Raw genomic sequence first — 17074 nt, 5'->3', positions numbered from 1 at the left:
GGCCACTCAAGAACATTAATTATATTCTTGTTCAACCACTCCAGTGTGGCTTTGGCTTTGTGCTTCGGGTCATTGTCCTGCTGAAATGTGAATTTCCTTCCCAGCTTCAGATTCTAGGCTGACTCAAAAAGGTTTTCCTCAAGGATTCGCCTGTACTTTGCACCATCCATTCTCCCCTCTATCCTGACAAGCTTCCCAGTCCCTGCTGAAGAGAAGTAGCAAAGGGGTTGTAGTAGCAAAGGGGTTGAATACTTATGCTAATGAGATTAATCTGTTTTTCTCTGTAAATCTTACTTATTTATATTCTATATGCATTTTTTTACTTTATCAATGTGGAGTAGTTTGTGTAGATTCTACATGTAAAGTCTAATTTGAAAGCGTTGTGGAGTACGCTCATGTGCCAACAAAATGTGAAAACTTTGCAGGGGGGTGAATACTTCTGCAAACCACTGTATATATGTATACATAACAGCTTATAAAATAATGAAGATTAGTCAATAATAAAAAGCAAGCCTAGACCCTACCTGCTCTTATACAACACTCACAAATACCTTACATTGATACTAATAACTAACTATTTTGGCAGATCCAATCTTGTACTGTAGTTAATCTAAAAAAGAAAGCCAAGCATAGCTGGAGGGCAGACGCTAGCAAAAGGAATGCATGACCAGGAGTAAGCTCCCTCACCTGCTTTCAAGCCTATAAATACATTGAAAACCCAAAGCACTTTGCTCATGCTCCCAGTTCAGTGCTGCCTACGTTAGACTTGACTGAACAGCGATTCTCAGAATGCCATCTAGAATTTCGTACCAATCCAGCAGCTCCGGCAGCAGGGGTTCAGGATTCCGAGGCCTGTCAGCTGGGTACGGGCTGGGGGCTGGTAGTGGGCTGTCAGCTAGTATGTCCCGTATGAGCCTAGGTGGAGGTGGCGGATTGGCAGCAGGTGGCCTGGGTATAGGAGGTAGCATTGGAATGGGAGCAGGTGGCCTTGGCATGGGCAGTGGATATGGGCTTGGTGGTGCTGGCTTTGGGATTGGTGGGTCTGGCATGGGTGTGGGCTATGGTCTTGGTATGGGAACAGCAAATATGGGCATTGGCATGGGTTCTGCTGGCGCATTGTTGCCTAGCCCAGCTTTTGCCATGGGCCGCACGCTGACAGCAGGGGGATTGAGCCTAGGCTCTGCCCTGTCTGCTGGGTCTTCCATGCACGCCCTTCCTCGTCCAATACCAACCAGGGCATCTGAGAAGCACACCCTGTCCAGCCTGAACGATCGCTTCTCCAATTACATTGACAAGGTGCGATTCTTACAAAATGAGAACGCCAGCCTGGAGGCCCAGTTGAATCAGTTGACTGGGGGGGCCTCTGTGGCACCTGATTCCTCTGTTAACGTCAACTACGATACCCAGCTTAAAGAGCTCAGGACCACCATGGAGACCCTCACCTTGGAAAACATCAAATTTGAGATTCAGCTGGACAATATTAGGGGAACCGCAGAGGAACTGAAAGCCAAGTAGGTTTTTAAATAATGTATTGAAGATTCTTGCGTTAATATTGTTTAGATGTACTTTGAAAAACATATTTCAAATTGCTGTTACTTATAACAGGGACAGCTGTTATATTCAAAATAAGCTTTATTTGGTATATTTTAGACAGTTTGTGAAATTGCAGATGTTGTCTTTTAACTATGACACAAGGTAATTGTTCTACATACACACATCAACATTTATATCAGGAAGCTGCCAGGTCAGACGAATGTATATGCAGTACAGTACAATTCTTACAGTATAATAGATGAATAGTTATGCCTGTACCATATGAAATATGTGTTGCTTAAAACAAGTGTAATGAAATGTGGTTGATGTATTGCACCTGTTATATCTAATGCTATTGTTAACACTAAAGTTATCATAAAAATATGTCTCTTTAGGTATGATTTTGAAATGGGAGTGAAATATCAGCTGGAGGCGGACATTGCAGCCATGAAAAGGGTATGGTGAGCTAATTTTATTATGTCAAAATGTAAACACTACTAGTTTTTTCTTGATTGACCTGTTGTGTATGGTTAGTTGCATACTAATAGAAGGAACTTCTGTCAGTGTTATCATTATCAATTATACAGTATCATCATAATATTGGCATAAGCTTACTTAAAATAAAACTGTAAACTTGTAACATTTCCATGGAGTCATTATGGTATCAAACATGTAGAGGCATATTCTATGGGCAAGATTGATTATGTCTTCGTATAATGATAATTTGGCATTTTAATGTCTTGTTGAACTTTTTTAGGTGCTGTACCTGTATTTTGTGCTTTGGAAAGGCTACTATGAAATGTACAGAACATCAATTGGGGAGCTTGGGAGGTTGTAGCCATCCTGATGCCCTCATCTTTGTAGAATTGTTGAATTTGACTATCTCTATTATTTGAATACCAACATTAAAATCAAGATAGAATCAGTGCACTGTATATCAGTTTTAGAATATGTAAAAAAGAAAGGTAAGTAGAAAATATTTAAACTATGTGTCTTATTAACAGGATATCGAAACCGCTTCAGACCTTCGCATTGATCTGGAGTCCAAATATCAAAGTCTTTCTACTGAACTTGATTTTGTCACCAAAACACATGAAGAGGTAAGAATCTATCTATCTATCTATCTATCTATCTATCTATCTATCTATCTATCTCATTAACTGAGACCTGTATCCTGGTATATTTCAGGAATTGGCAAGCTTGCAGGTTAAACTGGGTTCCACCACCAGCGACACCTCATCTGTGTCCATGATTGAGGTAGATACAGTCAAATCATTTGACCTCTCAACGGCACTGAGTAAGATGAGAGCAGAGTACGAGAAATCTGTCCAGCAACACAGAGAAGAGGCAGAAAGTTACTTCAAACTCAAGGTAAGATTTTAATTTGATTTTCTGGCCACTGTTTATGTTTGCTGTTTTCCTTTAATTAACTTTTATTCATACTGATGTGAGACTTTGTGACCATTTTTTCATAAAATAACTGGGTAACAACATGAAACCATTTCATGACCAGTTCCCTATAATTCCTGGTCACCAGATAACTGGTGTATAGCAGGGTTCTAGGTCTCTGATATATATTTACATTAAAATAATTTAAAGTGAATTCAAATATAATTTGAATGTAAATGTATGGAACAAATTACATGGGTTTAGTAATATTCACAGTATTACAAGTGACATTCCAAATGTTCACCAATAACATTTCCATGTTACATAATATAATGTCAAAATCATCTACTACACAGGCTTGATTAAAGAGACAATACCAATATTATATTTTTTGTCCACAAGGGGGCATCAGAATCATTGGATTGGAATATGCAGGATAAAACCCGTCTTTACATGAGAAAAAATAAATTGTTATGTTGGATGATAAAATTCTGTGACTGTCCTTACAATACTTGAATAGGTGGCAATGTTAATTACATACATAGTATACATTACAGCACATACCACAGTCCAACAATTATTTTGCAGATGGATGAAATTCAAAGTGTGACAGTCAAGAGCACAGAGGCCATTTCAGCAGCCAAGGTTGAAGTCTCAGTAGCACGAAAAGAGTTACAGACGTTGAATTTGGAACTACAGTCTCTTCTCGCCGTGGTGAGTGACTTTCTCCTGACCTGACTAACCTTGCTGTTACCATAGTTATGGCAAATACGGTGTAAAAATCTGACCTCTGACATCCTGCTGTCAAGAGCCACAAAAAGGGTAAAAAGTGTAATACTTTTAAGTTTCAACCTTTTTGATATGGTTTTAACAGACACACATAAAGCTATGTGAATATATCTATTTATCGACCTTCGCATTGATCTGGAGTCCAAGTATCAAAGTCTTTCTACTGAACTTGATTCTGTCACCAAAACGCATGAAGAGGAAAGAATATCTATCTATCTATCTATCTATCTATCTATCTATCTATCTATCTATCTATATATCTATCCATCTATATATATGTAAGACTGCCGAGACTTCATGTGGGTTTGTAAATCAAGACCATTCCAGATATTGTCTCCAAGAAGGTGATTTTTAATCACAGTCCAACGTTACAGCCATTCCACATTAAACTCATGGACTGTTCTCTCGCTGCATAATGTGAGCACACCACCACAAGCCACATGCTCTCTCTTTTTTTTTTTCCCTCTAGCGGAACTGAACTCCTCCCAAAACATTCCCCCTAGGAAACACTATATCACAAACTATTATTGATTTACTTTTAAACATTGTACTGTGTTTCACTTTCAGTTAACAATAAATGTTATTTAGACTTTCTAATTATTAAAACGAATACCCCTTGATTAACCATTTAAATATAACCTATAACTGTTACATATATATATGTATTGTATACTATAGCAGGACAAATGCAAAACTATGGCTTTCTCAGTCCTCTGAGCAAAATATATTTTGTTACTCATCTGCTGTTAATTGTTACTGGAATCAAACCCAATAAAAAAAATACCATAGTATGTATTATGTCTGTGGGATTTAGATGTACTTTGAATCAAGACAGACCGCATCCGTTGTAGCAACGGCTTATTTCCTGTAAACTCTGATTGATTTTAATTAAGATTCTTATCTGTTTAGTTATGAGAAACAATATTACAGTACATCTAGAATGATAATCTTTTCAGTGGACTTTCCATATGTATTGATGCTGTTTTTTAATGGAACACTGACATTTAAGAATATTACAGTATAGGATAACATGCTTTTCTATTGTAGAAAATAATGAACTAGAATTTTTTCATCAATTTCTTTGTTTCAAGTTCTGCCTTGAAACGTTTTACTTCTCCACTCAAGCATCAAGACTGAGCCTCTTAAATGGAGACATGCTTGATCAAGCAGCAAACGTGTGATATCAATCCAGTGAAATACCACTTTTACTACCAGCAAAGGGACTGAAAAGCTATACTGATAATAACTGTACTAATGTTGTATTCTATTGCAGTTTCCAAACAGAAGGCAATAGATATTTGACAATTGACTGCCAAAGTGATTATTGGGCAGGTTTCTGTGGGCAATAGCACCAATAGGGATGCAACAGTAAAATAAAGTAATTTTGAAAACTGCTATACTTTAATATTATTTATTTCTTAGCAGACGCCTTATCCAGGGCGACTTACAATTGTTATAAGATTATTTTTATATACAATTACCCATTTATACAGGTGGGTGTTTACTGGAGCAATCTAGGCAAAGCACCTTGCTCAAGTGTACAGCAGCAGTGTCCCCACCTGGGATTGAACCCACGACCCTGCAGTCAAGAGTCCAGAGCCCTAACCACTCCTCCACACTGCTGCCCATTTTTTTTCTATACTATTTTTTGATATGGGTGTACAATTGCTGTGGATTTTATTTGCTCTAATTCATTGTAGCAGATTTATGAAGTGAACAGCACTCATTGTTGTCTATTGTAGTGATTTCTTAGTTTTTTAAATATATTTTGTTTTTGAAAATTGCAAGTCACTAATATATACTCACTTCTATATATACTCACTTATATATACAACCACATTGTTTTCTAGAATTTCTCATTAGAACAAAGCCTGGCAGAAGCACACGCACAAAGCAGTGTCGGGGTGGCTGAATACCAAGCTCAAATCACAAGCCTGGAGTCGGCCATCGAAGTAGCAAAGGTGGACCTCCACAAACAGATCCTGTCCTACCAGGAGCTTCTCGATGTCAAACTAGCTCTCGATGGGGAGATATCCACATACAGGAAGCTGTTGGAAGGAGATGACTTGAAGTGAGTTTACTCTTCATAACATTTTTCTTTTCATGGAAATAATAATGGCAAACTGTATTTCGAGCAATACCATTAGTACAATTCAGCCATGGTTTACCAGTCATTGTTCAAGTTTACCTTGTTTTTAGTTACGGTAAACTGCACATGTAGTTATCCCGGCTAGTGTGCTATGGGTGGCAGCAATGATTTGCAGTGTAATACAATGCATCATATAAGCAAGTGTCTAAATTAGTCTACTGCAGAGTGCATTTATTTTATTTATTTAAAATATTTTACCTGGAAAGAAAGCTATTGAGATAAATCATCCTTTCCAATGATGATGATATGAAGAACAACTTAAACACTATAGGATTAGAGAAAGGCAAACGTCTGTGTATGAGGGAATAGCAATACAAGTAGAAGTGACACATTTGTTTTCAATTCATGACCATCCTTTATTTAGTAGTTTGTGATTCTTTTTAAGAAGAGGTAAAAGGGTGATGAGGGGAATACTGTACATGGCTGAAGTAGGTGGCTGATTGTGATGTCATCGTTTTAAATGGACTTTGTAGTTGAATGGAATTCCAAGAGTTGACTCTTTTTTTTTTTTTTTTACGTCAACCATAATAACACATGGTAATTCATTATAGAACATGGTGCCATATCTAAACCAGTGATGCAACAGTATCATAACGCTTTGTAATATTTGTTTCGAATATGTTGCTATTAATGTGGTCAAATAATCATTTTGCTACTTTCCTCTGGTCAATACACAGGTATTCCACTGGTACATTTCATTAATATACTTATTGTCCAATATTTTATTCACAGACTTCCAGACATTGAAGTTTACTCAGGAACATACAGTTTTTCAGGTAAGCACACCAAAACATTGTTGCATATGTTGAAAAAGACAATGTTTAGGTCATGAATAGTCAGTTTTCCTCTCAAGTGAAGATAATTACTGTTTTAATATTACAGAATGTTTCAGGCACTCTCACTTGGGGTATTATTTCAAGCATTCTCAATTGCCGTATTAAACAGCCTCACAGTGCACAATCCAATATTTTACACTGTAAAGCTTTCTACGTGTTGGTCAATATGAATAACACGTTTAGCAAGTTAGAGGTGTATGAGAGGTGAAAGTAAATTTAAAAAATGGCAAAGCTCAACACTCAAATTGAATTAATATATTCAGATCTGAAATGCTCAGTCAACACACTCATATAATCAATACATTTTAAAAGGGAGAGGCAACACACATAGGGTATTGTGGACTGAATAGGGGAGAGATTTAGAAAGTTTTGGCCCAGGATCTCAATTAAGGTGAGACTGACACTGTCAGAAGTCAACCAGGGCCTGGGGGATGGAACATTGACCCCCCCAGAAAGGAGATGCCCTGCAGGGGAGAGGAGGAGAGGAGAAAGAACTTCAAGACTTTTGGGGAGTAGGCATGCACTATATTTAAGCAGTAGTTGTATCCTCGCCCATAGAATCACACCATACATTCAATTAAATTGACAAAGCTTAGCAATACATTATTTGTTATTTCAGTTCGTTTTGAGGCCTCCTTGTCATCATAGTCATATATGGAGTAGGTCTGGGCAGTAATAACCATAATAGCTAAATAAAATGTGTTTTGCTACTGTCTATGTATTGGCTGATGACATTCTCTCACAGTGAACTCATATTCAGATTAGGAGTCTGAACCTGATTTGCCGTAAGCCTTGGGGAGTGACTGGTGGAAAGTGCTCAGTCGGTGTGGAGCACTCTCATGAAAGCTTTTCCCTCTCCCAGGATGGAATGCCCCTCACTCCTGCAGCACTCCCCAGCACTCCCCAGAAAAGACAAAATAAATACCAGCCAAGGCAAGTCATCATGAGTACTTAACAGTATTTATGACATCTTTAAAGAGCAACTTGGTATGGGTATGAAATAACAGAGTTAACTAATGTATTCTTGTTGTTTAGATTAATTGTGTATCATTCTGTTTCAGTGCCTATATTCTGGGAATTTTTAAAACTCAGAAGTTTAAAGCACCCCTGTGGGCTCAAAAAAGCTCTCAGAATCACGTCTAACCTCAAAGTACATCTGTAACCATTAACCTGTTCCCTCTGCGACTGATGTATTTCTTTCATTCGCTAGAGACAGAATGTTACAGGGGGTTAATGGTTAAACTCTTGTTGACTTCCTTCTGCTTATTTACACTCAAGTACTGGTACTGTACAATATGTCTTGTCAATCCTATTAATAGAATGTATTTTGTATTTGTTTCCTCTAGTATCCAATAGTGGACTGCAAAAGAAAGAAATGTCAATCACAGCAGGTAAAATACTTTCAACAGTCCTTTTAAAATCAGTATACCCGGGGTGATAAATAAAAAACAAAACAAGCTCATCTATACTTAACAGATCTTAAATAGTCAAATGTATAAAGCTGAGGGAACATGAAGCCACTTTGTGGCCTGGAATTTGGTTTCAGGAGACTAGGTTTCAGGCCATCACATCCTCCTGGAACCAGGTTTAAAGCCACTGTTCCTGAAAATGTGGCTTGGTGTTCCCTAAGCTTAAAGAGCATCTGGGTCCCTTAAAAGACCAACTATAATGCGCCCCCTTTATAACGCTGTAGTCGGGAGCCATAGTTAAGAGACTGTGCTGTTTGTGTTCCGCCTTATAACAAGACTACTAGTGTTAGTGTAATAGCTTTATGGGACAAATGGGAACCATGACCGTACAGGATAGAGGGGAGAATGGATGGTGTTGGATAATGTAAATTTAATTGCAAAGTGTAGTAAAGCATAGTGAAACCATGGCAAACAATAACCAAGTATGATAAGCCAAGTGTGGTAAAAACCATGGTAAACTATAGTAAATACATAGGATAAAATTGAAAAATTACAGTGCAAATTTACCATGGTAAGGGGGCATACACTTTTGTAATCTGTTTTTTTTTTCTTCTTGTTTTTAGAAGATACAGAGACTTCTTCAATCCCTTAAAACCAGCTAATCAAGCTTCCTCTTCACGATGCATTGACCGGTGCCTTGAGTCTGTCAATTTACAATGCAGCTTTTCTTTAGAAATCTAGAATTCCTTATCCCTGAATAAAATCCCTCTGTCTTGCATTATAAAAAGACTGTGTCTTTGTCACTGTACTTTTTTCACATTGTCAACAGAAATGAACACTAAAGCTGATTTATACTGCAAACTGTAAGATGGCTCTTGTACCACGAGTCATTAGTGAACTGGGGACATTGCAAAGAAAGTCAGTTGAACGTCATACTCAGATTTTTGTCAAAATAAAAGTCCCTATAACCGACTGTTATTGCTGAGAGCTGTATTTTAGAGGGACTTTTTTCTTGATTGAGTGCATCTCATTATTATGTTGAGATGGGAAACAGAAATAGTAAGTACTGTAATCCATCATGTATCTGCCCATCACATATCCGCCCTAACCATTTATCCGCTATGATCAATCTCTTCAGCAACGTTAGTTTATTATTGAATAGAGAAGATTAGTTCAGAGACTGTAGATTCTACCAAAGTTCCCGTACACTGTGTTGTATGAGCTCCGTGCGCAACCATTGCTGGTAGTGTCACGTGAGCTGTTCTGTGTGTTGATATGTAAATAAATCCTGTTTGGCTGCGGGGCGTATCTACTTCAACCTCCGTCTCGCTCTCCTGCCTGTCACTCAGCAGCAAATGCACACACCTACACGGCAGACAGCTACTCTGTCACAAGCATTAATACTCTGGTCTTTCTAAACAAGAGATTTAGGGGAGCTCCCAAATAAAAGCTGAATCTCAAAACAATAACTGTGTGAATATAGTAATTGTTACAGCTGTGTATAATGGTATTTAGAACAGGATTAATTTATCCACCTTTTTACACATCCGCCCTTCCTCTGGTCCCATTGCTGTAGTGATAAAGAGATTAAAGTCATGGGGGTTCTGTAAAGTTCTAATACGACGTTGTAAGCTTATTATGTTGGAGTCTTTTGTCATTTTAAAGATTTTTAAATAAACATTAAACAGTACTGACACAGTAAAAATGTCAATTAAAAAGCAGAAATATATTATCACTATTAGTATGCAAGTAAAATGTTGTAATGCCCTCAGAAATAAACTAGCTATGTATGGTGTCCGGAGTTGCATTATCAAAATTGAAATACAGTACCAAGTCCTGTCAAATGCCACTTATATACAGCCATTTAAATAAATGCTCTAGAACAGGGGGTCTCAACCTTTTTTTGACCCACTTTAACAAAAATACCTAATCTGTCGCCAACCACCACAACACTCACAGCTCCCGAATGCTGGTTTTGCGTTTGTTCATGAGATTATTATAATTGATTACATTTAAGTAATGTCATACAATTCGTCTTCTTGGAGCAGTTTTTCAAATACTAAAGTTTAATAACATGGTAACAATATTCTCTAAGTCACTTTGGCAGATATTGTCGAATGAAAGCATACAACACCTTTTTTCTGATTCAGTGCAGTTCCAGCCAAGAATCACATTTTCTCAATACCTCGAACAAACTCCATACATTTTGGTTACAAAGCATTGCAAACATACCCATCACTGTGCCTGTGATTAGTTCTCTACTTCAGTGATTTTTTTTGGTACGTAGGACCACTACTGGTAAGTGATGGACCTGCAACTGGTACACATCGCCAGTTGTTCTTTATGATGATACTCCCTTAATCGCAACGTATCAATCTGTTTGTACCCCACTGAATCACAGAGAATTGAGAAATTATGATGAGAGGTATTTGTTGTGAACTTTCAGTTACTGATGGGGAACCAAAGCAGCCATTAGATGATGCAGTCACATTTTCAGTGAGAAAAACGGCTGTAATGGGGCAGGTCTCAACCGTTTAAGATTGCACAAAGTTACTGGTACACCTGGTGGTCCCTGCTGGAAACACTGGTACTTGAGATGAAAAGGTTGAAAAACACTGCTCTACTTTATTAACGTGATAGTTTTAAATAAGGAACTTCAAATTATACAAATTGAAATAATATATCAAGCTTACATTTTTTTGAAAACTTTGGTAATCTGTTTTATTACTATACTGTAACTGTACTATACTATACTGTATTATCAGAACAACCATGGAGCCCCCTTAACAATTTTGACACGCTGCCTTAGACTTCCAAATGCTAGAGTTTCTTCAGGTTGATATAATGGCTGTGTTGAGTGATGCACTGCCAACATTTTTGTGTGTGGTTTATTTTTTGTGATACAAGAATCATGCTTTGATGGCCATTAGAGTTAGTGCTGTATGTGAAGACTCATGTCTAATCTCTAAGCAGCACCCCTGCAAAACTCTGCCCCTAGTGGATGGAAATATTACATTTGTACTAAGGTTTTAAAATAATGACAAAGAATATGTAATAGAGTGATGTCTAAATCAAGCTGCATTAGCACCATAATAGGGCAGTGCAGTGTGGCTAACCACAAGAGTGTACAAGCTTGTATTTAGCAACCCATTGGTGCTGAAAGCAAGATGATGAAATCATCTACGAAGTGGATATGGGGGTAGATGCAAAATTCTAATTGCATTGCGCCCATGTAAGCATTTAAAAAAGGAAAAAAAAGAAACGTTTTCTGAGAAGGTGCTGAGAGTCCTTATGGTCATATGGGTGAGGTCACTCAGCATGAAACTGAGTTGTTTGGAAAAGCCTCAGCCAACATCAGTTATGCAAGTATCCTTAGGAAATGATATGTATTGGCCTGCCCTTTTCAGCATGACATCAGGAAATTTGCCTAGCACTCTGGAAAAGGTGGATTGGGCTATCCCTCCAGACATTCCAGCTGTGGTCTGAAAGGAACCAGAGGCTAAGTAGTGCAGAGAACACAACACTTTCACATGTGCAGGGATAGGGGTCCCTAGATTGACGCTGGGGTCTAGCTCAGAAACCCCAAAATGGAGCGAGGTAGCCAGTGGAGTACCACAGGGATCAGTATTAGGTCCTTTGCTCTTTCTAATCTACATTAATGACTTAGATTCTGGTATAGAAAGCAAACTTGTTAAATTTGCAGACAACACAAAAATAGGAGGAGTGGCAAACACTGTTGCAGCATTAAAGGTCATTCAAAATGATCTAGACAGCAGAACTAGGAAGACACATGGCAAATTACATTTAATACAGAAAAGTGTAAGGTACTGCACGCAGGCAATAAAAATGTGCATTATAAATATCATATGGGAGATGCTGAAATTGAAAAAGGAATCTATGAAAAAGACCTAGGAGTTTATGTTGACTCAGAAATGTCTTCATCTAGACAATGTAGGGAAGCTATAAAAAAGGCCAACAAAATGCTCAGATATATAATGAAAAGTGTTGAATTTAAATCAATGGAAATAATGTAAAACTTTACAATGCTTTAGTAAGACCTCATCTACAATATTGTGTTCAATTCTGCTCACCTCACTAAAAAAGGATATTACTGCTCTAGAAAGAGTGCAAAGAGCGACCAGAATTATTCCAGGTTTAAAAGGCATGTCATAGGCAGACAGGCTAAAATAATTTAATCTATTCAGTCTTGAACAAGGAAGACTACATGGCGATCTGATTCAAGCATTCACATTTCTAAAAGGTAATGACAATGTCAACCCAAGGAACTTTTTCGTCCTGAAAAAAGAAACAAGGAACAGCGGTCACAAATGCAGATTATGTAAAGGGGCATTCAGAACAGAAAATAGGAGGCACTTTTTTACACAGAGAATTGTGGGAATCTGGAACCAACTCCCCAGTAATGTTGTTGAAGCTGACATCTTGGGATCCTTCACGAAGCTGCTTGATGAGATTCTGGGATCAATAAGCTACTAAAAACCAAACGAGCAAGATGGGCCGAATGGCCTCCTCTCGTTTGTAAACTTTCTTATGTTCTTCTTATGTTCTTAAAAGTGCAAGGCAAAATCCTTACATCAAATTACAATGTTTGCGCCAGCTTAGTATCCAGATCACACCCAATTCCATGCTCTTCATTTGAATGCATTTCAATATAATTGTAATGGATAAATAATGGCAAAGTGCAAATTTGATAGCGGGTGCAGAACGCCAGGTGAACACCATTCTTTACATACACCGCATTTCTAGCTGCCAGTAAAATCAGACTTTACAGCTGCTAAACACGATTTATGGCAGCATTATGGGGGTTTTGCACCCGCAAATCATTTTGCGTGTATCCTTACATCACTCGCATAATGAGGACAGTCGTACGTCACAGTTCACATTTCTTGGCATTAACATTATTTAAGATAAGTTATTGAGAATATTAGATTCTGGAGATATAGGGGGGTGTCTTTATGTCATACTTACATTTTGGTATATATTTGGAGAAGAACTTATCCAACTGCCATGAAACTTGGTATTAGCTTTTGCACATGGTAAAAAAAAAAAAAAAAATGTATATCAAATGTGTGACAAAATGAATTGGTGTCTGTGACGTAAAACTACTGTATATGAAAGTCAACTAGTCACTGGTTTGGTAATATATAAATCAAAGGGTCTGTTAAATCACAGGGTTCATTAAATCTTTTTATATGCTTTTGTTGTTGATGCTTTTGATGCTTTTCAATGTGTTTGACCACTTCTTATAGGGTAGTTCAAGTGGCTGTGGTACCTTTAATAGCTTCCAGAGGTTTTGTGTACTAAACTAGCACCGTTTTTTTTTTTTCTTGGCCTACACACTTGTTTTGGTTTTTTGTCTGGTTGTGGTTATAATGGCATTTCCTGTCTGGTCTCTTTTGACGGTTCCCTAAAACAGGTAGCTGCAGATGCTGGCTGGACACTTTTTCTATTTTCTTTAAAAAGCAGAAATATATTATCACGATTACTATGCAAGTAAAATGTTGTAATGCTCTCAGAAATAAACTAGCTATGTTTGATGTCCGGAGTATCAAAATTGAAATACAGTACCAAGTCCTGTCAAATGCCACTTACATACAGCTATTTAAATAAATGCCCTAGAACAGGGGGTCTCAACCTTTTTTTGACCCACTTTAACAAAAATACGTAATCTGTTGCCAACCACCACAACACTCACAGTAAATTGGGAAAGATCCAGCTCCCGAATGCTGGTTTTGCGTTTGTTTATGAGATTATTATAATTGATTACATTTAAGTAATATCATACAATTCGTCTTCATGGAGCAGTTTTTCAAATACTAAAGTTTAATAACATGATAACAATATTCTCTAAGTCACTTTGGCAGATATTGTTGAATGACAGCATACAACACCTTTTTTCTGATTCAGTGCAGTTCCAGCTATGAATCCCATTTTCTCAATCACTCGAACAAACTCCATACATTTTGGGTACAAAGCATTGCAAACATACCCATCACTGTGCCTGTGATTAGTTCTCTACTTCAGTGGGTTTTTTGGTACGCAGGACCACTACTGGTAAGTGACGGACCTGTAACTGGTAGTTGTTCTTTATGATGATACTCCCTTAATCGCAACGTATCAATCTGTTTGTACCCCACTGAATCACAGAGAATTGAGAAATTATGATGAGAGGTATTTGTTGTGAACTTTCAGTTACTGATGGGGAACCAAAGCAGCCATTAGATGATGCAGTCACATTTTCAGTGAGAAAAACGGCTGTAATGGGGCAGGTCTCAACCGTTTAAGATTGCACATAGTTACTGGTACACCTGGTGGTCCCTGCTGGAAACACTGGTACTTGAGATGAAAAGGTTGAAAAACACTGCTCTACTTTATTAACGTGATAGTTTTAAATAAGGAACTTCAAATTATACAAATTGAAATAATATATCAAGCTTACATTTTTTTGAAAACTTTGGTAATCTGTTTTATTACTATACTGTAACTGTACTATACTATACTGTATTATCAGAACAACTATGAAGCCCCCTTAACAATTTTGACACGCTGCCTTAGACTTCCAAATGCTAGAGTTTCTTCAGGTTGATATAATGGCTGTGTTGAGTGATGCACTGCCAACATTTTTGTGTGTGGTTTATTTTTTGTGATACAAGAATCATGCTTTGATGGCCATTAGAGTTAGTGCTGTATGTTACATTTTTAGATGTGAAACTTCCAGAAGACAAGCGTGCTATCAGCATGTGGCCAAATGGTATAAGGCAAACAGACCAAGAACATGTGAAACGTGCTGACCACAGTCTATTTCCTAGTACGGTTTCACTATGATTTGTGCTATGTGTTCCTCAGTTATTCTGAACTTGTGGGAAGCTTTCTGATGCTGCAGAGGACACAGAGGAAATTCTTGTCTAAGGCATTTTGGTTTCCTCATTTTAGTGTTTAAAAAAGCTGCTAAATAACACATTGCCCAAACCTTGTTTTAATATAAGTATGGGTTTGCAGTAGATTCAAATATTTATTAAGCTGTATATATGAAAAAGTAGCATTTTTTAAAGTGCTCGCACAGCCTAGCAACCGATTTTGGACAATGGTAAAATAGACTCTCACTAATCCTAACCAGTTGGGAACGGGTCGTTTTCAGATTAGTGCTTTGGTGACTTTTTAAAAACCCCTTGGCCTTAATAGAAGACTCATGTCTAATCTCTAAGCAGCACCCCTGCAAAACTCTGCCCCTAGTGGATGGAAATATTACATTTGTACTAAGGTTTTAAAATAATGACAAAGAATATGTAATAGAGTGATGTCTAAATCAAGCTGCATTAGCACCATAATAGGGCAGTGCAGTGTGGCTAACCACAAGAGTGTACAAGCTTGTATTTAGCAACCTATTGGTGCTGAAAGCAAGATGATGAAATCCTCTACGAAGTGGATATGGGGGTAGATGCAAAATTCTAATTGCATTGCGCCCATGTAAGCATTTAAAACAGGAAAAAAAAGAAACTTTTTCTGAGAAGGTGCTGAGAGTCCTTATGGTCATATGGGTGAGGTCACTCAGCATGAAAGAGTTGTTTGGAAAAGCCACAGCCAACATGAGTTATGCAAGTATCCTTAGGAAATTATATGTATTGGCCTGCCCTTTTCAGCATGACATCAGGAAATTTGCCTAGCACTCTGGAAAAGGTGGATTGGGCTATCTCTCCAGACATTCCAACTGTGGTCTGAAAGGAACCAGAGGCTAAGTAGTGCAGAGAACACAGCACTTTCACATGTGCAGGGAAAGGGGTCCCTAGATTGACGCTGGGGTCTAGCTCAGAAACCCCAAAATGGAGCGAGGTAGCCAGTGGAGTACCACAGGGATCAGTATTAGGTCCTTTGCTCTTTCTAATCTACATTAATGACTTAGATTCTGGTATAGTAAGCAAACTTGTTAAATTTGCAGACAACACAAAAATAGGAGGAGTGGCAAACACTGTTGCAGCATTAAAGGTCATTCAAAATGATCTAGACAGCAGAACTAGGAAGACACATGGCAAATTACATTTAATACAGAAAAGTGTAAGGTACTGCACGCAGGCAATAAAAATGTTCATTATAAATATCATATGGGAGATGCTGAAATTGAAAAAGGAATCTATGAAAAAGACCTAGGAGTTTATGTTGACTCAGAAATGTCTTCATCTAGACAATGTAGGGAAGCTATAAAAAAGGCCAACAAAATGCTCAGATATATAATGAAAAGTGTTGAATTTAAATCAATGGAAATAATGTAAAACTTTACAATGCTTTAGTAAGACCTCATCTACAATATTGTGTTCAATTCTGCTCACCTCACTAAAAAAGGATATTACTGCTCTAGAAAGAGTGCAAAGAGCGACCAGAATTATTCCAGGTTTAAAAGGCATGTCATAGGCAGACAGGCTAAAATAATTTAATCTATTCAGTCTTGAACAAGGAAGACTACATGGCGATCTGATTCAAGCATTCACATTTCTAAAAGGTAATGACAATGTCAACCCAAGGAACTTTTTCGTCCTGAAAAAAGAAACAAGGAACAGCGGTCACAAATGCAGATTATGTAAAGGGGCATTCAGAACAGAAAATAGGAGGCACTTTTTTACACAGAGAATTGTGGGAATCTGGAACCAACTCCCCAGTAATGTTGTTGAAGCTGACATCTTGGGATCCTTCACGAAGCTGCTTGATGAGATTCTGGGATCAATAAGCTACTAAAAACCAAACGAGCAAGATGGGCCGAATGGCCTCCTCTCGTTTGTAAACTTTCTTATGTTCTTCTTATGTTCTTAAAAGTGCAAGGCAAAATCCTTACATCAAATTACAATGTTTGCGCCAGCTTAGTATCCAGATCACACCCAATTCCATGCTCTTCATTTGAATGCATTTCAATATAATTGTAATGGATAAATAATGGCAAAGTGCAAATTTGATAGCGGGTG

At 37.7% G+C, this 17074-nt stretch overlaps 1 protein-coding gene across 2 annotated transcripts; it reads left to right on the top strand.

The window, feature by feature from the left end:
- The first annotated feature begins 720 nt into the window (after positions 1-720).
- On the top strand, positions 721-9077 carry zgc:136930 (uncharacterized protein LOC563946 homolog). Of its 2 annotated transcripts, XR_009328506.1 has the most exons (10): positions 721-1511; positions 1929-1989; positions 2538-2633; positions 2722-2904; positions 3511-3636; positions 5562-5782; positions 6593-6636; positions 7559-7629; positions 8043-8087; positions 8729-9077. XR_009328506.1 is itself a non-coding variant. In XM_059022651.1 (9 exons), the coding sequence occupies exons 1-9, from the start codon at positions 790-792 to the stop codon at positions 8755-8757; spliced, it is 1527 nt and encodes a 508-aa protein (XP_058878634.1). In that variant the 5' UTR covers positions 721-789; the 3' UTR covers positions 8758-9077. The 2 variants fall into 2 exon arrangements, 1 of the variants encoding a protein (XP_058878634.1); XM_059022651.1 differs by lacking the exon at positions 7559-7629.
- The last annotated feature ends 7997 nt before the right edge of the window (positions 9078-17074 follow it).

The sequence above is a fragment of the Acipenser ruthenus genome, chromosome 4 (assembly GCF_902713425.1).
Source record: "Acipenser ruthenus chromosome 4, fAciRut3.2 maternal haplotype, whole genome shotgun sequence".
NCBI classification, from domain to species: Eukaryota; Metazoa; Chordata; class Actinopteri; order Acipenseriformes; family Acipenseridae; genus Acipenser; species Acipenser ruthenus.
This window is presented reverse-complemented; position numbering and strand designations above follow the sequence as displayed.